General features: G+C 42.0%; 1 protein-coding gene across 1 annotated transcript in view; it reads right to left on the reverse strand.

Moving 5' to 3' along the window:
• LOC122806590 (complement component receptor 1-like protein) overlaps positions 1–24,953 on the reverse strand; it is a 511,640-nt gene that overhangs the window by 21,478 nt on the left and 465,209 nt on the right. Inside the window, exon 5 of the mRNA XM_044077138.1 lies at positions 22,716–22,898. Coding sequence (XP_043933073.1) covers positions 22,716–22,898 — 183 coding nt within the window. The remainder of the gene's footprint in view (positions 1–22,715; positions 22,899–24,953) is intronic.

The following is a 24,953-nucleotide window of genomic DNA, read 5'->3' on the forward strand; positions in this document are numbered from 1 at the left end:
GGGGATCTGGACCTCTTCCTAGACTGTGGCTCCGATAAAAGTATCGGAGCCGACGGAGTTTTACCAGCCTCGGCTCCAGCCGGAGCCGAGGTAACAGTATGAGGCTTGGAAACATCGGCTCCAGCCGGAGCCGATGTTGAAGCCGACTTAGTCTTTCCAGCTGTCGACTCTGGAACCGGAGCCGACTGTTTGGAAGTTTTGGAAGGCTTCCCCGACACAGACTGAGTCGGGGGGCCTTCAGGCTTTAATAAGCCCCGCAAGATTAGCTTGTTCTTGCGTTCCTGCAGGACTCTAGGGCTAAAACCATGACAAACAGCACAAGAGTCCTGCAGGTGCACAGGTCCCAGGCAATACACACAAGAAGTGTGACAGTCTGTCAGAGACATTTTCTGACAGCACGAGTCACACTTCTTGAAGCCTGAGACCTTGTCTTTTGACATTGTAAAAAAAGGAGTGCCTGACACAACACAAACACACTACAGACACACCCTTTACAGAAAAAAAAAAAATTATTAAATTAAATTATTAAAGGCTAAAACAAGCCACAAACACACACAAGCCCTTAACAGAAAAAAAAAGGACACTGATTTAGTCACTAATGGACTGGGGGAAGGGTAGGGGCCGAAGGCCTACAAGATAAGGGAAGAAAGGGAAAAAAAGAGTCGACAAACACAGGGGTCGATTGATCTAAATACTTAAATTAAACTAAAAGGTTATGTATGACAACAAAAAAAGGGGGTTTTAGAAGTACCTAATAAGGTAAAAGTCTAACTCACCTGCCTGAGCCGGTAGAAAAGCACCTCGTCAGCTATAGCGGCAAACGAGATCTGAGTAGTTACCGCCTAGCATTGTGGGATATAGGGGAGCCTCGAGCCGGTGGAATTAGCTCTCGAGCTTTAGTTTTGGCCGAGTCGGAGCCGAGGATCGGCTCCGAACCCATCCAGCAAGAATGAAGGCGAGATTGACAACTTAACATTAGCATTTTAGCCACCCTATCCAAGTCTTCATCTGAAAGACGCCTGGTCGAATGGGTGGATAGAGAAGGTCATCTCTGAATTATTGGAAATGGAAGCCCAGAGGATATTCTTTCTAGCAATGGGGATCGGTTCACAATAGTACCAATTATCAGAGCCAGTAACAGACTACTCCAAAGTTCCCTGGGATCCACCAGCTGACTGCTCCAAAAGCACTGGGAGCAGACAACTTTGTCTTTTTTTGTATCGGCTCCAAACTTTCTGTCGGCGCCGGAGGTCTTTTCTTCAGTTTTTCTGCTTTCTGAGTGGAAGAGGAGGAAGTGGAACCAGATTTAGAGGACTCCTTGCCTCCAGAAATACCTTCATTGAAGGGGCTTTGAATCAAGCCTTTAAGCATCAGTTTCTTACGCCTTTCTAATAAGGCTCTCTAGTTAACAGTATAACAAATACTGCAGGACTCCTGCAGATGAAGTGCCCCCAAACAGTAAACACATAATGAGTGAGAATTGCTAAAGGGCAGTTTCTTTCCACACTGGGAACACTTTTTGAAAACTAAGGGTTTATCTCCCATATCTTTCTGAGACATATTGAATAAACAAACACACCACAAACAACCAGAAACAATTACAAACTTTGAAGGAAACTGTAAATGCCAGATAAAGAATTAGAGAAGTCCTAATAAAAAAGTACAGTTTTGTACCTACCATAAATGTAGATGTTCGAAGATCCACATTGCTGCAGTCCTTACATATGGGTAGTCCGCTGTCCTCGGTCGGCCCGAATACCAAAGTATAAGGCTGACGTCGGTCAAGGCGCTTAAGACTGACATCAGGACGTCAGGGTACAAATGCGCATGACCGACGTCATATCCTCAGTCTTTTCTTGCCCCAGATGTCAGAAGGCCCTAAAAAGAAAGGCCAAAACCAAAAGACAGCAAAAAACAACCAACCACCCCTGCACTATTCCTATTTACAATATTCACAACCCAAACCACACAACCGCCTCTAATTACAGAGGGGAAGGAGGGAGGGTAAATTGGACTGCAGCAATGTGGATCTTCGAACATCTACATTTATGGTAGGTACAAAACTGTACTATGTTCTTCATCTCACATTGCTGCAGTCCTTACATATGGGTAGAATCCCAAAGCAGAGGTAAAGGAGGATGGCAAAACTATAAAGCATTAGGAGCTGCCAAAATGCCCTGTAAAATTGCAGTGGCAAAACCAGCCCTAGATTTAGAGTAAAGTGGAAGGTGGTAATGCTTAGAGAAAGTATGCACTGAACTCCAAGTAGCTGCCTCCAAAATATCTTTAGTTGCCACCCCCTTAAAAAGCTGTAGAAGTGGCAGTAGCCCTAGTGGAATGAGGCCTAATCCCAGCTGGAATCTCCTTACCATGATGGGAATAACAGAAAGCAATACAAAACCCAATCCAGTTAGAAATAGTTTGTTTTGAAACAGGCTTGCCCTGAGAACCCAAAGCAAATGAAACAAATAACTGCTGAGACTGCCTGAACCCTTTAGTTCTGCTCAAATAATATCGCAACTGCCTGTGTATATCCAAAGTGTGCAAAATCTTTTCCCCTTTATTTTGGGGGTTTGCATAAAAAGTAGGCAAATGAATAGTTTTGTTTAAAGCCACACTAGAAACCACTTTAGGCATAAAGGAAGGATTAGTACGCAAAGTTACCCTATCCTTATGGAAAATTAAGAAAGGCTCAACCGCCATAAGGGCCTGTAATTCAGAAACCCTTCTCGCAGAGGTAATGGCCAACAAAAAAGCAGTCTTCCATGATAAATATTTCAACTCGGCAGTAGCTGCAGGCTCAAAAGGTTGTAGAGTGAGTTTCTCCAACACAAAATTGAGATCCCAAGCAGGAGTAGGAGCTCTACGTGGGGGTCTTATATTCTTTGCCCCCTAAGGAATTGCTTAAACAAAGGATGAGAAAACAATGGTGGGTCACAGTCATAGTGAGCAGAAATTGCTGCAGCATGAACCTTAATAGAGGAGAAGGACAAACATTTGTCCAGTAACTCAGTAAGATATTGAAGAGCCACACTTAAATTAGGCTTAGAAACATCAAATTCCTTTGCTGTACTCCAAAATAAAAATCTCCTCCATTTATCTGCGTACACTTTCCTTGTACTAGGCCTTCTGGCCTCCAAAATAACATTCAAAACTTGCTGTGGAAGCTGAGACCCTCCAGGGTTTAAAACAGAATATGCCAGGCTGTTAGATGTAGAGAGTGAAGTTTGACATTGAGTAAATGACTGTTCTCCTGAGACAGCAGGTGTGGAATCGAAGGCAAAGGCCATGGAGGCTCCCGTACCAGACTTCTCAGTAATGGGTACCAGTGCTGTCGAGGCCAATCTGGAGCTATTAAAATCATCTTTGGCTTGTCCTGTCTGACCTTCAGGAGTACCTTTGGGAGGAGAGGCAGAGGTGGAAAGGCATACACATGAAGATTGCTCCAAATGAATGAGAGAGCATCCACTTTCCAAGCTGTGGGATGAAACCTTTTTGTGCAAAACTTTGGCAGCTGGTAGTTTAGTGGAGAAGCGAACAGATCTATGTCTGGAGTTCCCCATAACACTGTCAATTTCTGAAATACATGAGGATCCAATTTCCACTCGTGGGGATCCATAATTTGTCTGCTCAACACATCTGCTAAGGAGTTCTGTGCTCCCGGCAGAAACCTTGCCTGAAGATTTAGCTGTAAACTGAGAGCAGTCTCCCACAAAATCATTGCTTGTCTGCATAGAGGATAAGAATCGTTCCCCTTGCTTGTTGATGTACCACATGACAGTTGTGTTGTCTGTTAGAACCAACACCTGCCCTGGAAGAAGTAAATCCTTGAAAGCTATTAATGCAAATTGGACTGCTAACATCTCCTTCAAGTTGATATGTAGATGTTGAAGTCTGGCAGGCCACGTGTCTTGTACCCACTTTCCATTTAGATGAGCTCCCAAGCTTTGTCTGAGGCATCTGTCGTTAGAATCTGACTCACCTCTGGCCGGGTCACAGAGAGTCCCTTGTTTAGGTGACATTCCTGAGCCCACCACAAAAATTCCTTTTGAATGCAAGGTATTATCTGAATGACAGTGTCCATATCTTGGCAGTGCTGTGTCCATACATTTTTGAGATACCATTGTAGCTTCCTCATATGCAGTTTGGCATTGGGAAGTACCAGAATACAAGATGCCATGAACCCCAAGGCTTGAAGGACTGTCCTTGCAGTCAGCCTGGACTGACGAGACAATTGATGGAAGTAAAGAGAAAGATTCTTTTGTTTGTCCGGGGTCAAAAAGCCATCTGGGATGCTGTATTCAGTCTCACACCCAGAAAGCACATGTCCTGAGAGGGTACTAGACTGGACTTTATTTCGTTCACAGAATACCCCAGGCATCTTAGCACTGCTATCACATACTGTAAATGATGAAGAAGTTCGTCCTTTCCTTGGGCCAGAATCAGGCAATCGTCCAAATAAGGATAGATCTGTATTCCTCTTAGCCTGAAGAAAGCTATCACTGGAGCCAGAACCTTCGTGAACACTCTGGGCGCAGTAGATAAGCCAAAGGGCAATGCAGAGAACTGATAATGAGAAGTCCCAGCCAGCAGATACTTTCTGCAACTGAGCCTGATAGGAACATGAAGGTAAGCCTCCTTGAGATCCAGAGTCACCATCCAGTGATCTTTGCCCAGCAGAGGTAAAAGCTGTTTTAACGTCAACATTTTGAACTTGGGAATGTCCAGATATGTGTTGAGGATAGATAAATCCAAGATTGGTCTCCACGTGTTCCCTTTCTTTGGCACTAGGAACAGGCGAGAATAAAATCCTAGGCCCACTTCTGGCAGAGGGACCGGTTGTATGGCCCTTATTTGAAGTAGCAGAGAAATTTGTTTGTGAGCCTCTAGTCTTTGCTGAGGAGGAACGTCCGGCATGCCTTTGAAAGGAGGCAAGGTATGGAAATAAAACTTGTAACCTCGGTGTATGATATCCAATACCCATTTGTCTTGGGTAATCAAATTCCAATTTTCCTTGAAGAGTGCCAACCTTCCTCCCAAAGGAGCTGCCAGGCAAGAAGGATCTGGCAGCTGAAAAGGTAGGTCATTGGGCCTGTTTACGAAAGGACTGGCCCCTGCCCTCAGCCGAAGATTGTGCAGGTGAACTCCCTGTTCTAGGTCTGAAAGAACTCTGAGCTCTGCCCCTACCACGTCTAGATCTACCCCTAGACTGAGAATCATAAGAAGGATACGTCCACCCCTTAGCAGGCCAATTCCTACTAAACTTCGGAGGCTGTACTTGCAAAAAATCTTTAACAGCCTGCATGGACTTAGCCTTGTCTTCCATTTTCTTCAAGACTGACTCCACAGGTGAACCAAACAACACATCAGACTGTAAAGGAGCATCCAAAATCCTTGTCTTAACATGGTCAGATAAATTCTGATCCCTCAGCCATGCGTGCCTGCGAAGAACTGAACCAGTGGCAGCCACCCTAGACGAAGCCTGTACAGCATCAAAACCACATTGTAAAGAATGCTTACCCACCTGCTCTGAAACATGCACCAAATCTTGTAATTCTTTACACTCAATGCCTTCCGCCAGAGCATCCACCTTAGACTTCAATTGAGAAAGAAGATAGTTTTGATATTTCAACATATGAAACTGGCAATTCAAAGCTCTCATAGCTAGGGTAGAAGATGTATAGACTTTCTTTCCCCATCTATCCAAAGCTCTGGCCTCTTTATCTGGAGGAACCGGATTTTTTACAACAGAGGCCTTGACACCCTTAGGTCCCTGACTAACAGTTTCTGGGTCCGCCCTAGGACTCTTATAAAGATATTTATGAGCCTCAGGCACCCTGTAATACCTATCCGGTTTAACAGGAGCAGGAGGCAGAGAATCAGGATTAAGAGAAGCCTCTGCAAACACATCTTCCACAACATCCAGAACAGGAGGTATAGCCAAGGGCCTATGCTGGGGTAAAAGCAAAAATTCCCTAAGCCTTTTCCTGGAATCAGAGAAGTCCTGACCTTCCCACTTAAAATGTTCCCTCATGGAATGAAGAGTCTCTGAAAAAGAAAAATCCTCTGGAGGAGAAGCAGAAGGAGTTGAATCATCTGCATCAGAATCAGAATAAGGAGAGTACTCCTGCAAGTCTTCAGCGGAAGACTCAGAAACATCCGAAGCCTGCTCAAAACTCCCCAACTCTGGCTCCACCCTAGGCCTCTTATCAGGAGGGCAAAGAACCTCTAATCAGAGTAATCAAATCTTCTGCCATTTTAAGCATGTGCTTCTTGGGCACAGACCCTGCTGCACTAGGAGTGACACCAACAGAAGCTAAACCTGGCCTGCCTCTGGGAGAAGCCTTGGAAACAGAAGGAGAGGGCCTAACCACCCTAGGAAGGGAGGGGAGTACAGTAACCTGAGAAGCCCCTTCAGCCTGACCTGCCTCCTGAGAGGCCACATCCTGCAATATCAAAGTCTCCCCTGGGACTCCAGAGAAGCCTCCGTCGGAACCACCGGTTCCACTGACGCCTCTAAAGAACCGGCGGCCGGAACGGACGACTCTTCTTGCCTGGGTTTAACTGCTTTGTCTTTGCGCTTCTTGGAAGAAGCGGGCGCCGGAGAATCCGACGGCATATTATAATTGCACCGCTTCAAGACCAGCCTAGCACAATCTAACCTTCGCTAATAGTGCGCTTATTGAACCTAGCACAAAAGCGACACCCAACAACGTCGTGCTCAGGCCCCAAACAAGGAATACACAAAGAATGATAATCCCTATGCGGTATCTGTTTCCCACAAGAAATACAGTTATTCACTTTTTCTGACATCCGGTAAAACACTGAGGCAAGAAAAACCAAAATATTCTAACGGGTACTTAGCCAACTTTGATTCGGTCTGAAACTCCGAACTCGAAAAATTTCAGAACGCCGAATGGCACTTGCAACGCTGCTTCTGCATCGGACCATGCGGCAAAAAAGACTGAGGATATGACGTCGGTCATGCGCATTTGTACCCTGACGTCCTGATGTCAGTCTTAAGCGCCTTGACAGACGTCAGCCTTATACTTTGGTATTCGGGCCGACCGAGGACAGCGGACTACCCATATGTAAGGACTGCAGCAATGTGAGATGAAGAACATCAACGGACTCTCAAACACAAAGAAGGTAGACTAAACTAGCAACAAACTCTCTCTCTCTCTCTTTATATATATATATATATATATATATATATATATATGTATAGAGATAGATATTTATATATATAAAATTATATAAAAAGAGAGAAGGGGAAGAAAACTCTGCAAAAAACATGCAGACGTTAAGGGAAAGGAACTGTATAAACTACTAACTTTTACAAGATTAAACTGCTACTACATAACCAGAATTAAACACTATAATATTCTGACATATATATGTAAAAATGAGGAAATATACAGCAACAAAAATTCTCACTAAGTCCAGAGCTATTGAAAGGATTAAGTCTCCAGCAAAGTGGCAATCAAGATCTGGGGTAATGGGGAGGTGCATTCTGGGAAGGGTAGAATGCCCAAGAGCTCAGTTGGAGGCCACAAGCTTTTGCATTACACCAAGATGGATCCAATGGATCAGATCAGACCCATATGTGAGAATAAAGGCGAGACTGACAACAACATATCAAATGTTTTGGGAGTATAATGAGTTGGCAGATTTCAAAAATTCCCTACAGAGTACTCTGTTACAAATATTTGGTGAGCAAATGCGTGTAACCAAGGAAATTATTCTTTTGAGCTGGGAAACAGTATTTGAATAGCCTAGACACAGTAAGGCCTCAAGTTTAATTTTGGTGACTGTCAGAAAAGCAATTACTAGAAAATGGACATCAAAAGTTTAATCCAACTCTATTTTAAGAACTGAATATTGTAACAGATAAAATAATTGGAAGTGGGATGTTTAAAAACAAAAGAGTAGCAGCAAATTACATATAATAAAATGCAAACTATGGGAACAATACATGCTGAATATATTCTGAAGGATGAATGAGGTTTAAGAGAAAGTAGCAATAGATCAATTTACATAATGCTGAATTGATAAATATGCAAAAGAAGAGATGGGATACATGGTTCCCTATTAGTTGACAGAGTTTGCAGAAACTCAAACTGCATATGGTCGAGACTGTATGATAGAGTTTTTGCAAACTAGATGTTTTTGAATTGAGATTGCAGTACAGCAAGAATCAGGAAATTTACTCTTTTCCTCACTGCAGTGCGATCTTGGGAGTTGGTATATATAATTTGCAGGAGGTGGGGCTACAGGGGGGCTTGTCCCCCTGCAAAAACGTAAAAAAGTAGATTTTTGTGGGTTTTTTTTTTTTTTTTTTTTTTTTTGGATGTTTTGAGTTTTCTGAAACTCAGTCATATGGTCTCGTCAAGATTTTTTTCAAGTTTCTGAAAACTCGATCATCTAATACGGATCTAATATATTATGTGGGCAAGTGGGAATATGTTAATATTGTTTATTTACTTTTATATAAATGTATGTTTGACTATGTCTTAAGTGATAATTCAATAAAGGTCAGTTATCCAAGACTGGCAACGTATCAAAGGCCTTATTGACCCTTAAAACCAGACAAGACTATGGCACAATGGTGGTCCATGTTAGGGTAAACAACTTAGCAGGCAAAAACCTGATGGATACACAGGCATGCCAGATCTCTTAAACCATCTCATTAATGCAGTAAAGATCCTAGAACTAAATTCTTCCATCAAGAATGATGCAGAAGTATAAAGAAAAATGACTAGCTTTAATAATTGGTTAAACAACTGCTATTATTCCAAGGGGATCCGGTACGTGTCACCACGGGATAAGATGCTACACAATCTCTGTGTTGCCAAGGAAGGTTTACACCTCTCATTCCGAGGATTCTTCATAATGGTGAAAACATTTGCTGCCAACATTAGGCCTTTTTTTAGGCAGGGTCCACCTAATGCATCTTGCACCTTAACTTTCAGAACAAACCAACCCATGGCTTGCATCACAAAGGCTCTATGTTATGCTAGAAGTCCTGGACCTTCACGCAATCTTTCATATGAAGCACATCTATTTTATGTGTGCTGTTACACAAACCCAGTTTGAGAACCCAGGGAGCAATTTCTCAGTTTGGTGCTTACCACTTGTTTAGACCTGATGTTAACTGTGGTGGCATAGCCATATCTGATAGAGACTGCATTTTTTCTAGACAGATAACTAGATAACCATAAGTGGCCCTTATTGAGACTTAAATCATCCTAAACAGGGTCAGCTATCAGATCATGGTGTATTACAGGACCGCCACCACGTCCCCCAAAAAACATGCAACATTCCTAAATATTCTTGATGTAAGTTGGAATGTTATTATCCTGGGTGACTACCCAGTGATAAACTGGGGGCCCTATATCACCAATGCAGTGAATATACAAAAATTCTTAGGATTTTATAAAGAACTCTGTGAACCTAACAGTTAAGGAACCACTAGAGAATGTTTAGCCTCACAGTTAGCACAGAGGACTAAAGCTCTGACTTGTTAATGTGACCTTGTTCAAGTCACTTAACCAGACAGTGCTTTTTAACAACTCGGGATTTGGGCTAGGCTACTTTATGGTCTCAGACTGCATGCTGAAGTGCCAGTGAACCTTGTACAGAGGCACACAACTGTCAGGAAAGCAAACAAAACTTTGGTGAAAATAAGTGAAAATCCAAGTTCAAATATCATCTACAAAGAAATCACTTAAAGAAATCACTACATTCCATGACTAGGTGATTTAAATGGTATAGTATTGTCTTTCGGCTTTTCCCGGTTAGGGGTCGCCACAGCGGAACTCCAGTCCGCTAATGATTGGCAGCGGATTTTTACGTTGCCAGCACGGCGCCCAACCTTCAAAGAAAGCACACCCATTCACACACGCACCTACCTGCATGTCTTTTAACGTCACTTGACCGCAGGGAGGACATGCAGACTCCGCAAAGAAGGCGCTCCAGCTGAGAATCGAAGGGGAGAACCTCTTGCTGAGAGGCGACAATGCTAACCGCTGCACTAAAGATCTGAAATTTCGGGACCCACTAGAGTGAGTCCTGAAACAGAAACTGAGCGGCCACAGAAATGGACTTGCAAAAACTAAGTCAGAGACTGCCACTTCTCAGAAGTATGGAAATCCTGGAGTTATTACTTATAAGTGTGGGGGGTGAGTGACCCCTTGCAAAAAAAAAAAAAGTTTCAATTAAGAGTGATGTTTGAGATTTGTTATTCTGTGGTTTTGGTCTTTTTCAACTTGTTGGTACACAGCATTACGGGGGCTAACATTTTAATAGGGAACCGATTTAAGTCCATCTAAAATGTACACACTGTTATAAAGTTTGAAATGCCTGGTGGAAAGGACCCCAGTTTCAAATAATACAATCAGTGAACAAGAAATGAAAATTTTTCCGTAAATGAAAAGATTGTTCCTGACATTCACAGGCTAAATTTCAAACAAATTTTACAGTAAACCACAAGGTAAAGTTTTAGTCAAGTACTAAAGCAAACATCTGACTACAACTAAGAAAACTAATGGTTATGCAGCATAAGCAGCCAGCAGCTTGAGTCAAGGTATTTGTGCAAAGTGCAACGCACTTTGCCAGCCCACAATCGTAAACCAGAATGAAAAAAGTGAGGAGGCAGGGCTACCCGCCGGCTCAGCATTTTATTTCAAGATTGCCTACATATCATTACAGGTCTAACCCACTAGCTGATGAATTACAAACAGATTAAGGTTCAAACTGTTGATTTTGAATATTTTATATTTATCAATTACTTTTCTCCCGACTTTCTATTGGCATGCTAGCAATGATGGCACTGTTTGGTATTTTTACCTTCTGCCCTTGTTTTCACGAGTTGGTGTATTCAAGTATGGGGTGGGGGGTGGGACAAAAACTAACAAGATGTACACAGAGCCCCCTGCAAAAAGCTTTCCACAAATTGCTCATCAGATTGAAGCTCTCTCAATTTTTTTTTAAACCAAATGAAAAACTTCAAATGATAAAGTAACATACTTACCACAATGGTATATCGCTGTTGACTGCCTCCATCCCTCATCTGTCCAAGATCAGGCTTTGGCCACTCTCAGACGACTCTGGATCCAAAGCTCAGGTTCTTCCCTTAATCATAATTCTCTGACTAGCAAGTTACTTCAAATCAAGTTTGCCCATACTCTACAATAATAATGTTATACTCCATCAATAATACCAAAAACGTTACAGCTTTGGCCGGCTAAGAACTTGCTATATTCAACTGGACGTATGAGAATTTAAGTACCTTTATCTGCTCTTTTTTTTCAAAAAAATACAGTATTTAAATTGATTTTAACTGTGTGGAAGGAATATTAGCTGAACTGGAAGTTTTCACTCTGCTCTTCAGTTAGTCCAACCCACCCTCCCTGTTTTTGTTTTGGTGTTAATCTTAGTGGCCTTGCAACTGTCCGCCCCTCTTGTAAATTTGTGTTTGGATACTCCTTCTGGGCCCATCTCATTTGCTCACTCAACTGAGTGCAGTAAGATCATATTCTGATTTCAGGCACTCCTACTGTGTACAAAGAGAGCATCTGGGAAACAGAAAAAAAAAAAATTTAAGCTTGTTTCCTGCCTTTCCTGTTAAGTGGTATAGACTATTTGTAGGCTTCTGAGCCCCCAAGCCCTTCTGTGTTGGAGGGAAGCCTTCTAGCTTAGTTTTTTCTTATAACTAGCCAGTTTTCTAGTTTCAGCACTCAAATCTGTTTCTTTGATCTCAGCACTTGTTCAGAAAAAAAAAAAAAATTTCATCTGCTTTTACTGTACTTGTGTTTCTACCTACTCTTTTTACTTTTGCATCATCTTAAAAGTACTCAATTGTATTTATTACTGCTTGGTGTAACTCATTCTAAGCCTTTTGGTTTAAACACTTGGGCTTCGGACCAGTTGTTTTGCACTGAGAGGGTTTGTGGTCTGCACTGTAGTGGCAGAACAGGTAGCTTACATCCTTCTAGGTTGGGAACTGCTGATTGAGGGCTCAGTGTCTGTTATTCTAAAAGTGTATTAATTCTGGTTTAAGCACTTGGGCTTTCAGGCCAGTTATTTTACATTAAGAGGGTTCATGGTCTGCACTCTTGTGGGAGGAGAGGCTGGACTCTGCCCTTATGAGCTGGGAATTTCTGGTTGAAGGCTTATAGTGCATGCATATCTGAACTGCTTCTTACTGAAGTTGGTGCGCCTTGTTTGCTGTGGCATAGACTGGATTCGGGCCTGCTGGATCTAGCTTTGTTTGTGTAACTTGAGCACTAATCCAGGCATTCTCTAAAGTATTCAATTGTATTTATTACTGCTTGGTAGTAACTTGCTTAAAGTGTAGCTATCATTCTAAGTCTTTTGGATTAAGCACTTGGGCTTCAGACCAGTTGTTTTACATTAGGAAGGTTTTGTGGCATGCACTGTGGTGGCAGGACAGGTAGCTTTCATCCTTCTAAGTTGGGAACTGCTGATTGAGAACCCAGTGTCTGTTATTCTTAAAGTGCATTAGTTCTGGTTTAAGCCCTTGGGCATCAAGCCAGTTATTTTACATTAAGAAGGTTTGTGGTCTGCACTCTTGTGGGAGAAGAGGCTGGACTCTGCCCTTCTGAGCTGGGAATTTCTGGTTAAAGGTTTATAGTGCCTGAATATTTGAACTGTATCTTACTGAAATTGGTACACCTTGTTTGCTGTAGCATAGACTAGATCCAGGCCTGCTGAATCTAGCTTTGTTTATATGCTTGTTGTTTGTTTGCTTGTTATTTCCCTGGAACGCTAATTCCACCTAATACGCGGCTTCTCAGCGCTTCTGTGGATCACTAGTGATATCTGCATTGCTTACTGTACTTATTTCCTTGTTTCACTTGAAAGAAAGTTACTGTTTGTCGTTTTTGCATTTAAGTTACCTGTAACACATTGCACTTAAGTTACCTGGCACTTGCTCACTAAAGCAATTATATAAGTCAGCACTAAAAATTAAAAGCACTACACCCTCACTCACCACTGGCCCTGGTTTTCAATTATTAAGGAATTCCCATTATTATTCTAGCATGTCCAAAGGTCAGTTGTCAATCTCCTCTCCGGTCCAGCTGGTGAATCTGGGAATCTTGAGGCAATGTTACAACTGTCTCATGTACACAAACAACCCTCTCCTCCTCCCAACAAATTCCAACACATGTGAGAGATGCAACCATATAGCCAAACTGGAGGCTAAGCTCTCTCAACTCAGTACTGGCATAACCAGTCAGGAGGAGAAGGAAACCACACACACTACAATTCCAGTCTCACATAGACCTACCACGACAGCAAACCAAACACATAATCACACAAAAAACATACTCGGAGGCTCTAAATAAAGATCTGCTGAAGCAGCAGAGACCTCCAAAGCAGACACCCAAGCAGCCGCTACCCCAAAACAAAACACGTGCAACACATATCTCACAAAGCCAGTGTGCCAAACAGTCACAGCCCTTAAGACTAAACAACACACCTGATACACTTGTAATAGGTGACTATCGTCAGGCACACTGACGTCCCGCTCACCAGGCTGAACAAGGAGAAGGTCACGGTGAGCAGCCTGTCGGGCGCTAGGATCCGCCACATAACACAAGCACTCAGGTCACTCCAAGGCAAGTACAAATATGACTCAGTCATTGTCCATGCTGGTGTGAATGACCTGAGATGTACCTCCCTGGACTACATGAAAAGAGACATAAAGGAGCTCTCTGAGCATGTAGCCCAGGCTGGTATGACCCTGACCTTGAGTAGCATCTTACCTTCACCAAGAATGATGCCACAATATGAAGACAAGATGATCAATTTCAACAATTGGCTTAAGTACTGGTGTCATTCAAAGGGGATCCAATGCCTGTCAGCTTGGGATGACATGCTCGACAAGCCACGATGCTTCGCTAGGGACGGCTTGCACCTGTCACCCCTGGGCTTTGGATATTGGCAAAGGCTCTTGCTACCCCCATAGTGCCTTTTTAGGCAAGGCTCAAAAGACAAACCCACCTCCATAGGTATCACAAGGGATAAGAAACTAAGAGTAATGCTACTCAACGCCAGAAGTCTAAACCTCAAGATGCACGACTCGAAACTCTCCTTAGCATGGAGAACATCGATATCTGTGCAGTAACAGAAACCTGGTTCAGGGCTCCTGAGAGCACCCCAGCACTACCAGGTTATACCTCATACCATGCTTTTCGGCCCCAAAACTTGGACCGAACCACAAAAGGAGGGGGAGTATCGATATTCATCAAAGATACCCACACCTCCAGGTTGGTGGCAAAGCACGAAGCATCAGAGACTATCCATGTGCAACTAACAGTGGGTAAAACTGCCTTCCAGTTTATAGCCTGCTACAGACCACCCTCCCAAACCCAGGAACTCCACTCGGCCTTCCTGAGAACACTGGAAAATATGAAGGTCTCTCCAAACACCATTATATTGGGTGACTTCAACTATGAAGGTATGGACATCGGGACAAAGTAATTGCAGCACAAATGTCAACAAGTATGCTGGAGAAAAAGGCAGTGGAGGTAGCGAGTGGTCTTGTTGAATGAGCCATAGGAGTAGTTTTAAAGGGCAATACTTTCCACTTAGACATAATATACAATCAGATAACCAGCAAGAGAGTTATTTTAAGCAATCCAGTACCCAATACGGCTGATAAAGACAACTGGTCAGTCTGACTTTTAGTGCAATGCAGCTAAAAATGAATTTGCAGTGCACATCCAGAAATGTAAAATGTATCCTCCTTTACTGACAAATCATGGTAAGAAACATGAACATGGCTAAACTGAAAAAGTGATTATTCTGAAGCCACCTTAGTCAACTTGAGAAAAAAATCTAGTCTTTTTTTTTATGTGGGAAATCAAGTAGGGAAGTTTGCAGAAAAGAGTACGGAGCTCCAATATTCTTCCTTGCAGAAATGACTGCCACCAAAAATAAGCATCTTCCAAGCCAGGTGTTTCAAATAAACAGGTGTCACAGGTTTAACAATGGGTATCATCAAAGCCTGCTGAAAAATAGTAATATCCCAAGAATGATGATGCCTCTAAAAGGGGCTCACAATAAGGTAGCCATGGATAAATCTGAGGAAAGCAATGGGTGATTTTCCACAATGTAAAAAAAGGAAGTGAAAAACGGAAATGGTTAATAACTGCACCTTCATAGCAGAGTAGCTAATGCCACTGTGAAAGAGAAGCCAGGAAATCCAAGACTGATGGAAGAGGAGCTGAAAAGGGGTCCAAATACCTACTGGAAGCCCACACTGAAAATCATTTCCATTTGCTGTTATAGATCTTCCTGATAAAATGTTTCTATGCAGAAGTCAAAATGTGTACAGCTTGAGATGAAAGCTTAGACCACTTAAACGTTCTGGAACTAGAGAAACCATGCAGTCAATTTGAGGGCTTTTATGTCTTATGAGGCAGCCCAAAGAGGTGAGAGGAGATCTAAAGCAGGGTCCAGTACCCAAGGTGGTTGAATCTTTTGAGAACAGAGGAAGAGAGACCACACCTGTCCAAAAAAGACCAATGAAGATCACTGTAACCTTGCTTCACATTGCTTTCTGAGAGGAGTGGGAGGATAGGCATAAAGGAGACCAGGTGATCAAATATGGGTCAGAGCATCTCAGAGACTCAGCCTTTTGAAGGATCAGGAAGAAGCACCTGCTGCATTTGGTGTTGGTGGGGGAGGTGAAGAGGTTGCAATACAGTCAGCCCCCAAAGTGGCTGACAATCTGATCCACTACCATCGGATTGAGGGACCACTCATGAGGGAGATGGATAAACATGCACAACCTGTCTGCTACAACACTGAAATTCCCAGGTGCATGCATTATCAGAAAGTGTCGATCACCACCTACTCTAAATTCTCCTAACCTCTTGTCATTACATTAACAGCATGTTCCTCCTTGTTTGATGTACCTAACAACTGACATATTGCCAGTTTGGATAGAGATCACACTCCTGGAAAGGGAGTCCAGGAAAGTCTGCAACACTAACAGACCTCACCTTACTCCCAGAATACTGATGTGAAGACTGGCCTCTGAAGGGGGCCACATGCCTTGAACCATCTTCCTCTAAAAATATCACCCCAACCCTAATTGGGAAGTGTCGGTGGTCACTGTAGCCTGGGGGGAAAGAGGAGCAACAAATAGTTGACCCTGAGATACAATCGGAGATTCTAGCCACTGCCGAACAGGAGTTCTGCTAATTTTTGTAAAGACACTGGAAAATTCATGTACTGACATCTTACTGACCAGTGAAATGAGAGTCCACTGGAGCACCCTCATATGAAATCTGGTTGTGCAGACTAAGGTAATGGAGGCTGTCAGGTAGCTGAGAAGGCACAAAGTTAACCTTGCTTGGGGTTTTGGATGGGAAAGCGCAGCTTCTGCTTATTGCTGAAGCATAAAAATTTTGGATTCAGGTAGCCTGGCTACCTGCAACTTAGTGTACAGGTGTCTTCCAGTGAACTCTATGACTTGGCCATGTTCACTTATCAATAGCTGTGAGCAAAGCTGGAGCAAGAAGTCCCTAGCGTGCAGAAGATTACTGGTGGAGGAGGTTATGAGAAAGTTGCCCAAGTATGGAAACACTCTAAATCCCACAGTCTATGATGAGCTGCAACCACTGCCATAAACTTGAACACCAAAGGGGCTGTAGTAAGAACAAAGGGGCAGGGCTCCCAGCTCGAGTAAAAAAACATTGTGGAGTGTGTCCTTTATATAGCAATACTCATCCTTAGTCTACTAAACACATCTAGTCATTCCTCTCAACAAAGGTAGGATGGATTGTACAGGGGCCATCTGGAAATTTGCTCCATATGCTGGTTCAAGTAACTTAAGTCCAAAGGTGGTATTAGGTCCCTGTTTTTCTTAGCCCCAAAAAGACTCTCCAGTAAATTCCGGATCCTTACTGGTCTGGTGGGGCCTCCTGGATCACTTATTTGACAAGCAGCTTTTTTTAATTTTTATTTTTTTATTAATTTCTAGAGAAGCTGCCACCTTTTATTGAGAGGGTAGAACATCTGGTAGCAAAAAAGGGGATGGAGTAATATCTGGTTATTCTTCACACGAGTATCTAATGTGTGATGGCAGCCCAGGCAATGGTGCATGAATATGTTTCAAGTTTTTTTTCTTTTTGTACATTTGAGGGAAAAGGAGATGAGAGTGAATACTGCAGAGGATTAACCTTACAAATATCCAAAATATGCATTACTTAGCTGAAAACCCAGCCTGAGCAATGGAGACCACGTCCAGTGTTAAAGAGCAGGAAACAGGATTTTAAGTAATTTACTGGTCACAAAGGATTATGGGTAAGGGGAAGATCATGGGCTTTGGATTCAAAATCAGAATGGCCAAAGTCAGATAGAAATGGGTGGAAGAGACATTAGATTCTACACTACACCTCTTGTTAAGTGCACCAAAAAGAGATGTCTTTAGGGTGTCCTAGCTGCTTTCTATAGCTGAAGATAGTCTAAGCCAGTATATTTCATTAAGTTAAAAGATTTGGCACCAAGCATTTGTCTTAAACCTTCCTCCTGAAGGGTGTTTAAATCTTGGGAGGATTCAATGGCTGCTCCCAACTTGCAATTATCTGCAAACCTGGTTAGCCAGAGGCCTTTGACATTGGCTATGACATTCAAGAAGTAGACTCCAAAGAGGAATGGGACTAGCATAGAGCCATGGGGGAATCCACTGATGACTGGCCTCTTTGTGGAGGTGGCCTCACCCATTCTAACCTCCTGGGTCCTATCATTGAGCCACCTAGCTATCTAGCAGGTTATAAACGGGTTTATACTTAGTTCCCAAAGTTTGTTGAAAATTACCAAGTGGAGTATTTTATCAAATGCTTTAGCCAGATGTAGGTATTGCCTTAGTAATCTTTTCAAAGTCCACCAGATTCAGTAAGTATGACCTTCCATTAACAAGGCCAAACTGCGATGTATTCAGTGTCTGAAGGTCTGCTATGTCCCTATACTTCTCAACCATACCGAATACCTCGGTATTTACCGGTTTTGAGGTCCCAAATAATGGGGTGCCACAAGTTTCCGAGTGGCCCCTTTAATGCCCAAATTTCCCAGCTTTTTTTTTTTTTTTTTTTTAAATTTTTTCGGCCTTTTTTTTTTTTTTTTGCTGATATCATCGTGTGCAGAGGCGTGAGCAATGACGTCAGCTTCATGGCCAGCCTGTCAGAATTCATCTGAGGGCTGAGTCAGAGTGTCTTTATTTATGTTTACAGACTCGCACATGTGTGCACTTCACACACTTGATAAGTCACGTCTTGCATACTGGCTGCAGCCGGCAGCAGCTCTCCGAAAATCCAGATTCCACAATCAGACTAGATTCCAGGGATCCAGTGTGAAGTCTCCAAGTCTGTCAGACACAGACAGTGTTTTTTTGTTTAAATTAAAATAACACGGGCTCCAGCTAATATTTATTTAGTTTAGGCAGGCAGGAAGCAACCCTGTCCCCAAGCAGCAGAGCAGTCTTGCCATACCCAGAGCTGTGCGGCGCTCAATAGCCACTCATCATCATGAAAAAATATATCTCTACTACTACTTCTTCCACAACCTCTTCCTCCACCTCCAGCAGGTAAAATGAAACAAAGAAAGAAAATAAATTGTTCTGAGTCACAGACTCATAATAGGAAGTACAAACTTATTACGAATTGTGTATTGCAGCTGTTGCACTCATGCCAATTTTCCTGAATTTATTTCCAGCTATTGTGTAACATTTCTTTTCATACTAATGAGTTCTCATATGCACTTTTAGAACTCCTATTTAGTTCCATACTAATTTTATTTACTTTTTAACAGAACTCTGTTATTTCTCGACAAAGATTTTGTGACAAAGCCTAGAAACAAGCAATAAAAACTGAGGATATTTATGAATTGGGCTACAGACAAAAGATATACTAATGCTGCAAGCCTTAAAAAGGTCCTAAAGAGTCAGTACCTTAAATATTTCCTAGGAATTAAGTTGTTGTTTCCGAACAGTTCAGTTGTGTGTAATCCATCAAAATCCGTCTGCTTGAGTTTTATTTGTGTGAACATTACTTTGAGTGAATATTTGATTTATGCTAATGTTACATTGCAAGAGATGCTACACAGTACAGTGTGATTAATGTAACACTTGTATAACTCAATAAATGTAAGATTTCAGGCCAGGTTTAGTTCTATGGAAGGATTGTGATTCTGACTTTGGCTATGACAAGTTTTAGATTTTTATTTAAATTTAGAGCCCTTATCGGAATGTGAGATTTGCAGCTCACAATAAGATGCTGTCCGGTTTGATTCTCAGCTAGAGCGTCGTCTGCGTGGAGACATGCATGAATGGGCGTACCTTCGTTGAAGGTTGTGCATCAGGGCTGGCAACTCGGCACGTAAAAATCTATCTGCCAATCATTAGCAGACCGGAGTTCTGCTGTGGAGACCCCTAACTGGGAAAAGACGAAGGACACAACAACATCAGAATGTGAGATTCAATAGTACGAGTCCCAACACTTGGAAAATTAAAGGGCAATTCTCACAAAAATAGAATTTATAGATCACTATGATACTTAGACAATGCTTTTGTCGGAGAACTACACCCCCCCCCAATACCCCCAATATTTGGAGTTGCAAAACCCACATCCCTGATATATCTGTACTAAATATGAGACCAGTGTACCTTGGAGTTGATGGCACACTCTCCAAGATGCTACCATCTCTGAATTAATATATTTATTCTCCTAAATTCTCACTTTAATTTTTGCTATTCTAAAAGTACCAGCTACTGTCCTCAGATTTCTGACAGATACTCAAGTTAGTCTCTGGGTTAGGGTCAGTGTTAGGGTTACAGTTTAAGTTAAGGTAAAATGTAGAGTTAGGGTTAGGTTTAGAGTTATGTTCAAGGTTAGGGTTAGTGTTAGTGTTAAAGTCAGGATTAGAATTAGGTTTATTACCCATACGCAGTACACTATTTTAGAAGTGGCAATTTTGCTCTCAACCATGAGCAATCAAAACAATTGTGATGATATGGAGTCAGTCATGTTGTGTTTAATTAATTTCAAAGAGAGCTATATTTCTAACAGTGCTGTGCAATAATGCAATTAAAAATAGTTTTGCCAAGTATAAGCGGATTTTCCCAGTCAGAGTAAGACATATTTATAAATTTACAAGATAAACGTTTAAACGTATTTAGATGAACATACAGAAATGACAAGAATAACTTAAAGGTTCATGATAGATTTCTCTTATCATAACAAAGCTGTCAGGTGTTTGCGACATATATCAGGAAGCTGACCTCAAGATCAGAATGAAGCAAAGCTTGACAGATGAACCATAGCATCCATGTACAGAGCACATAATGGAGTTATGATCACAGAGCCCTTCATCTGCTCAGTGTACTAAACGTTACAGAAAAAGCATACGAGTACAAAGTGTTTTACAGCTTTGAAAGTTACAAAACACTTTGTACTGCCACAAAGACAATGGGCAGATGCAGTGTTTCTCTGAGGACCAAAGAGCTTTAAGAGCTGTTCTTGGGTGGCTAGCACTGGCTACACTTACTCTGTCATAAGACTAGAGTTTAACAGTGTTTAGAGGTTCTTGCATGCTTTTTAAGCACCTTTCTGATGTTAGAAAGGTAACTAGTAAGCCTGTCTTTTTTCCAAGTTTCAGAGAGTAATTGTGGCATTTCATGGACTATAAACATTTTAATTTAAGGAATGAATTAGTCATTGTGTACCAACTAGTGATGACAGTCGCATTATTATAATTGTTCCCTAGGGGCCTTATATGTTACATCATGAGTTTAACATGATATTGTTGTGCCATAGTTACGTGTAACAACACATACCAGTTGGTATCCCACAATTCTGTTGAAGGTGGGGCTAAATAATTATGTGTGCAAATTTTATGTTCATCAGCATACAGATTTGTACCTATTTTTCATGGGCATTTGTCCATATTTTTGAGGTTTCTACGTTGAGAGGTATGCATGTCTCTGTTGATATTTTCCATGGCTTTGTAAATAAGACTAGTCAGACTAATGGGCTCTGTAGTTCCCAGGATCTATTGAAGATCCTCCCTTATGAAGGGGGATGACCATCGCAGTCCTCTATTCACAGGGCACAAATCCTGTTTTAAGACTGTAGTTAAATAATGACCCAAAGGTCCCAACAACGTTTATTTTACACTTCTCCAGAGGTATTCTGGGATGTTACTGGGGCCCATCGAGGCTGTGTTCCTGACTTTAACTAGGAAACATATACTGAATGCACTCACTGAAGTTGGAGGGATTATGTTTGAGGGTATTTCTGAAAGGTGGATGGTTGTGGATAAAGTTGGAACTGAATTTGTCTGCCAACAGATTTGCTATATCACAATGTTTGGTTAATGTGGCAACATTGCCCATCTGTTCAGCACACTGCTGTGTGCTGCCGTTAAGGTTTCTGTCATAGCTGGAGAAGGTCTTATTCTTCTCTTGGGAGGCTATCTTAACCTCAAAGTGAGCTTCACCTAATTAGCCGTCTTAGTTGTCTATTTACTTTTAGTTATCAGTTTTGTGGGAATTACTCTTCCTGATTTTTACCATATTTTTTTCCTTTTGCTGTATATCCTGTTTAAGTTGGGATGTCACCGGGGTGGTTTATTTCGGGGGCTAGTCCTAGGCTTACTTTGGGAAGGCAGAGCAGCCTCTTTGCAGTCACTGACATGGGTGTTCACAGCTTCGGAGCAATTCAGCTTAGGCTGCTGAGTTCTTGAGTTCTGAAGTGGCACTGAAGTTTGACAAACCATCACTTACAAGTAATTTGCCTTGGAATACTTCACAAGTATTACTGGTTTTAATGGGATTATGGAACAGATTTTGAAGGATGACAGCTTTACAGTCGGGCCTTATCTGGGAGGATGAGACACTGGGGGGTGCAGTATTTTCCCCCATTTGTGAGCACGAGGTCCAGTATGTTGGGGCCTCTAGTGGGCGTGCTCCCTATTTGGTCAAGGGTGTTTGCATTTCCGAAGTCTAGGAATCTCTATGGCTGTACATTTGAAGCCATCTAGGATTGCCAGTCTACATGGTGGTAATTAAGTCTCCCTTGATTAGGGTGTTAGATTGGATGCCAGGTGTCTCCAAGTAAGTCCAAGTATGCATTGTGAGCTTCTTCGGAGATGGAGGGTGACCCATAGCTGGCTAGGTTATGGTACTAGACTTTGTCTATGGTTATCTGCAGCAGAGCTCCATCACATCATCCTGTTTGACCATCCTAGAGGTAAACTTGTTACTGATGTATATTGAGAAATCTCCACCATTAGCCCTCGTCAGTGCAGCTACTGCTCTGAATTGTGGAAGGCACTTAAACCTTGCTCTACCAGGGTACTCTCTGCCACTTTAAACCATATTTAAGTAACTGTATAAATCTCTACAGTAAAGTGCGAGGAGGGATTAGAGGAAGTGTAGCTTTTAATTCGGGCTCCTGGGATTGAGCAGTAACACCTTAAACACACACTCCTTTTCTACCCACAAAAAACTAGCATGAGTTAAGATGTAGGTTCACATCCTCCTGCTAACCCATGTAAGCTACTAAGCCCAACTACTCATTGGAAGAAAATGGAAAAAGCAACTGCCATACAACATAACACAGGGGAAGGAATGTTTCCAGTACAGCTTTGGAATATACTACACAAGCATAGAAACAGAAAGGTACCTTTGCAGACAGGAGGGGAATCGCTCCATTTTCCTGAGTTAGTACAGTGAATAATCTGATTGCCAATAAGCTGAAACGTTTTACATTTGTAGGTGGCAACAGTTCCAACTGGTATATCTTGAGAAGATGAGCCCAATTCAAAAGTCCCATCTACTACTTCTGGGGGGGTGTCGCACTTTACAGCTGAAAGAGAAAAATGATAATCGCTCTGAAATGTTTGTACTTAATTCTGTGGCACAAGAGCATGTTACAGGATATATGCTTAATATTTTCTAACTCTACCACACATACTAAACAGCATTCCTACCAATAAATACGTTCAACTGCATCAGATGTAAACACAGTATAGTTTAGTAACTGTTTTTCATTTAAGATATTCAAGATTCTCATACCTTTATAGATGTATAGATACATACACAATCTACTTACAGACACCAATGTGTTTTTATGCATGTGTGCACGCGGGAATGCTTGCATGTACAATGTCCCTTTTACCCTATTTTTGCAGATGAGGTTGCGAAACCCACTTCAACAGTGAAAATCTTCTAGACCCAATGTTAACACCAGCAGGTGGCTAATGCTGCAGTGGTTGATCTTCCATACCATACATGCACAGTCATCCACATACCCAATGTCGAGTGTCCAAACCACCTACTGCCCGTTTTGGGAAGTGGGGAAATGGGAGCACCCAGATAAAGCCCACAAGAACACCTGGAGTACATGCAGACTGTACACAGAAGGTACACAGAAGGCACCCCAGAAGAGAATCAAACAAGAGAACCACTTGCTATGAGGCAAAAACAGTACCTATTGTGCCCCCCCACAAACACACACGTATATAGTTGCATATAAAATTACTGTATATATACGGCTATATCAATCTATATGAAAAGACAACTGCATCTCTGATCTACACACCTATCACTTTCTTGTTCACAAGTTACATACAACTGTATGTACAGCTTTTCTCCCTAGAAAGTTGCTGAAACAGAGTCTTAAGCTGCCCTTTTAACATACGAAACATACACATACATAAAAAGCACCAAATTAAAACGAGAATGGAGTAACAATACACTCTAATCATTGTACACTTCACAATGTCTAAACCTGAAAACTCAAACAGGTAACTAAATTTTGTATACAAGTTTAAATTTCATATCCACACAAAATCTGAGAAATGCTTACTTTTACTTATGTGGTACATAAAAGAAAGCAAATTAGAAGTATCTGTAAAACTAGTAATTTACTAATGAAATACACTTTACTGCTGCACAACTCAAACAGCAGCAAGCATAACTTAAATCTCATAGAACTGAGTGGGGGGATACTTAACTATATAACAATGTCAATATGCTACATGTTAGTTTGGGCACAGGCTGGAGACCATGTTACATATGACCTCTTGTAACACCAGCTGCAAAGAAGAGTTAAATTTCCATGCTAGTCTCAGACCATAAATCCAACTGCTGCCGGAAAGTGAAATCACCTGGAAAGAATACAGAACTACAAAGAGGTTTTTACTTCCAGATACAAGTATGGCCCCTTACCTTTTAACAGTGCTTCATCTGCCAGCAACAGGAAGTACATCTGGTACGAAAGAGCAAGGCACGGTGTAAAAGTAGTGCTACCCCATTCAACTTTTCTCTAAAAACACTTGTATTAGAGCAAAGCTTAGAAAAAGCTATTATCTACTCTATCCAACCAGTGATGAGAGCTATGCTGTTGGTGCTTGACTGTTCACTTTAGGTTTGGATGGGGTGCCTTCTATGCAGAGTTTGCATGTCCTCCCCTGTTAGTGTGGGATTTTATCAGTATTTCCAATTTCCTCCTATAATGCAGACAGGCAGGTAGGTGAAAACACAGTCATACAAGTTGCACTACAACAGATGTTCAGATTTTCTCAATGCTGCAAAAGCAGCCTTCGGCTATATGGGTTCCTACCCAGGATACAACACCCACCCAGTTTCACAAAAGCTCTAGCTGCATCCCACACTTCCACACTCTTGACTGCTGACTGGCTAGTCCCTTAGAGGAAATCAGTAGTCACGGTTTGTAATTTTAGGGTAGGTGTGCCCAACCTGCGGCCCGCGGGCCCGGCCCTCAGAGCTCTTCCATGCGGCCCTCAACCTCTAACTGCAACATGGATGTACGCATGCTCCAAAACACTTTTTTTTGTTTTGTGTTTTTCGCTCCCATGACCTATAACACTAATGTCAGTGTGCGCATGCGACAAAGCAC

The sequence above is a fragment of the Protopterus annectens genome, chromosome 7.part0 (genome assembly GCF_019279795.1).
Source record: "Protopterus annectens isolate FY-2018-M chromosome 7.part0, PAN1.0, whole genome shotgun sequence".
Lineage (NCBI taxonomy): Eukaryota > Metazoa > Chordata > Ceratodontiformes > Protopteridae > Protopterus > Protopterus annectens.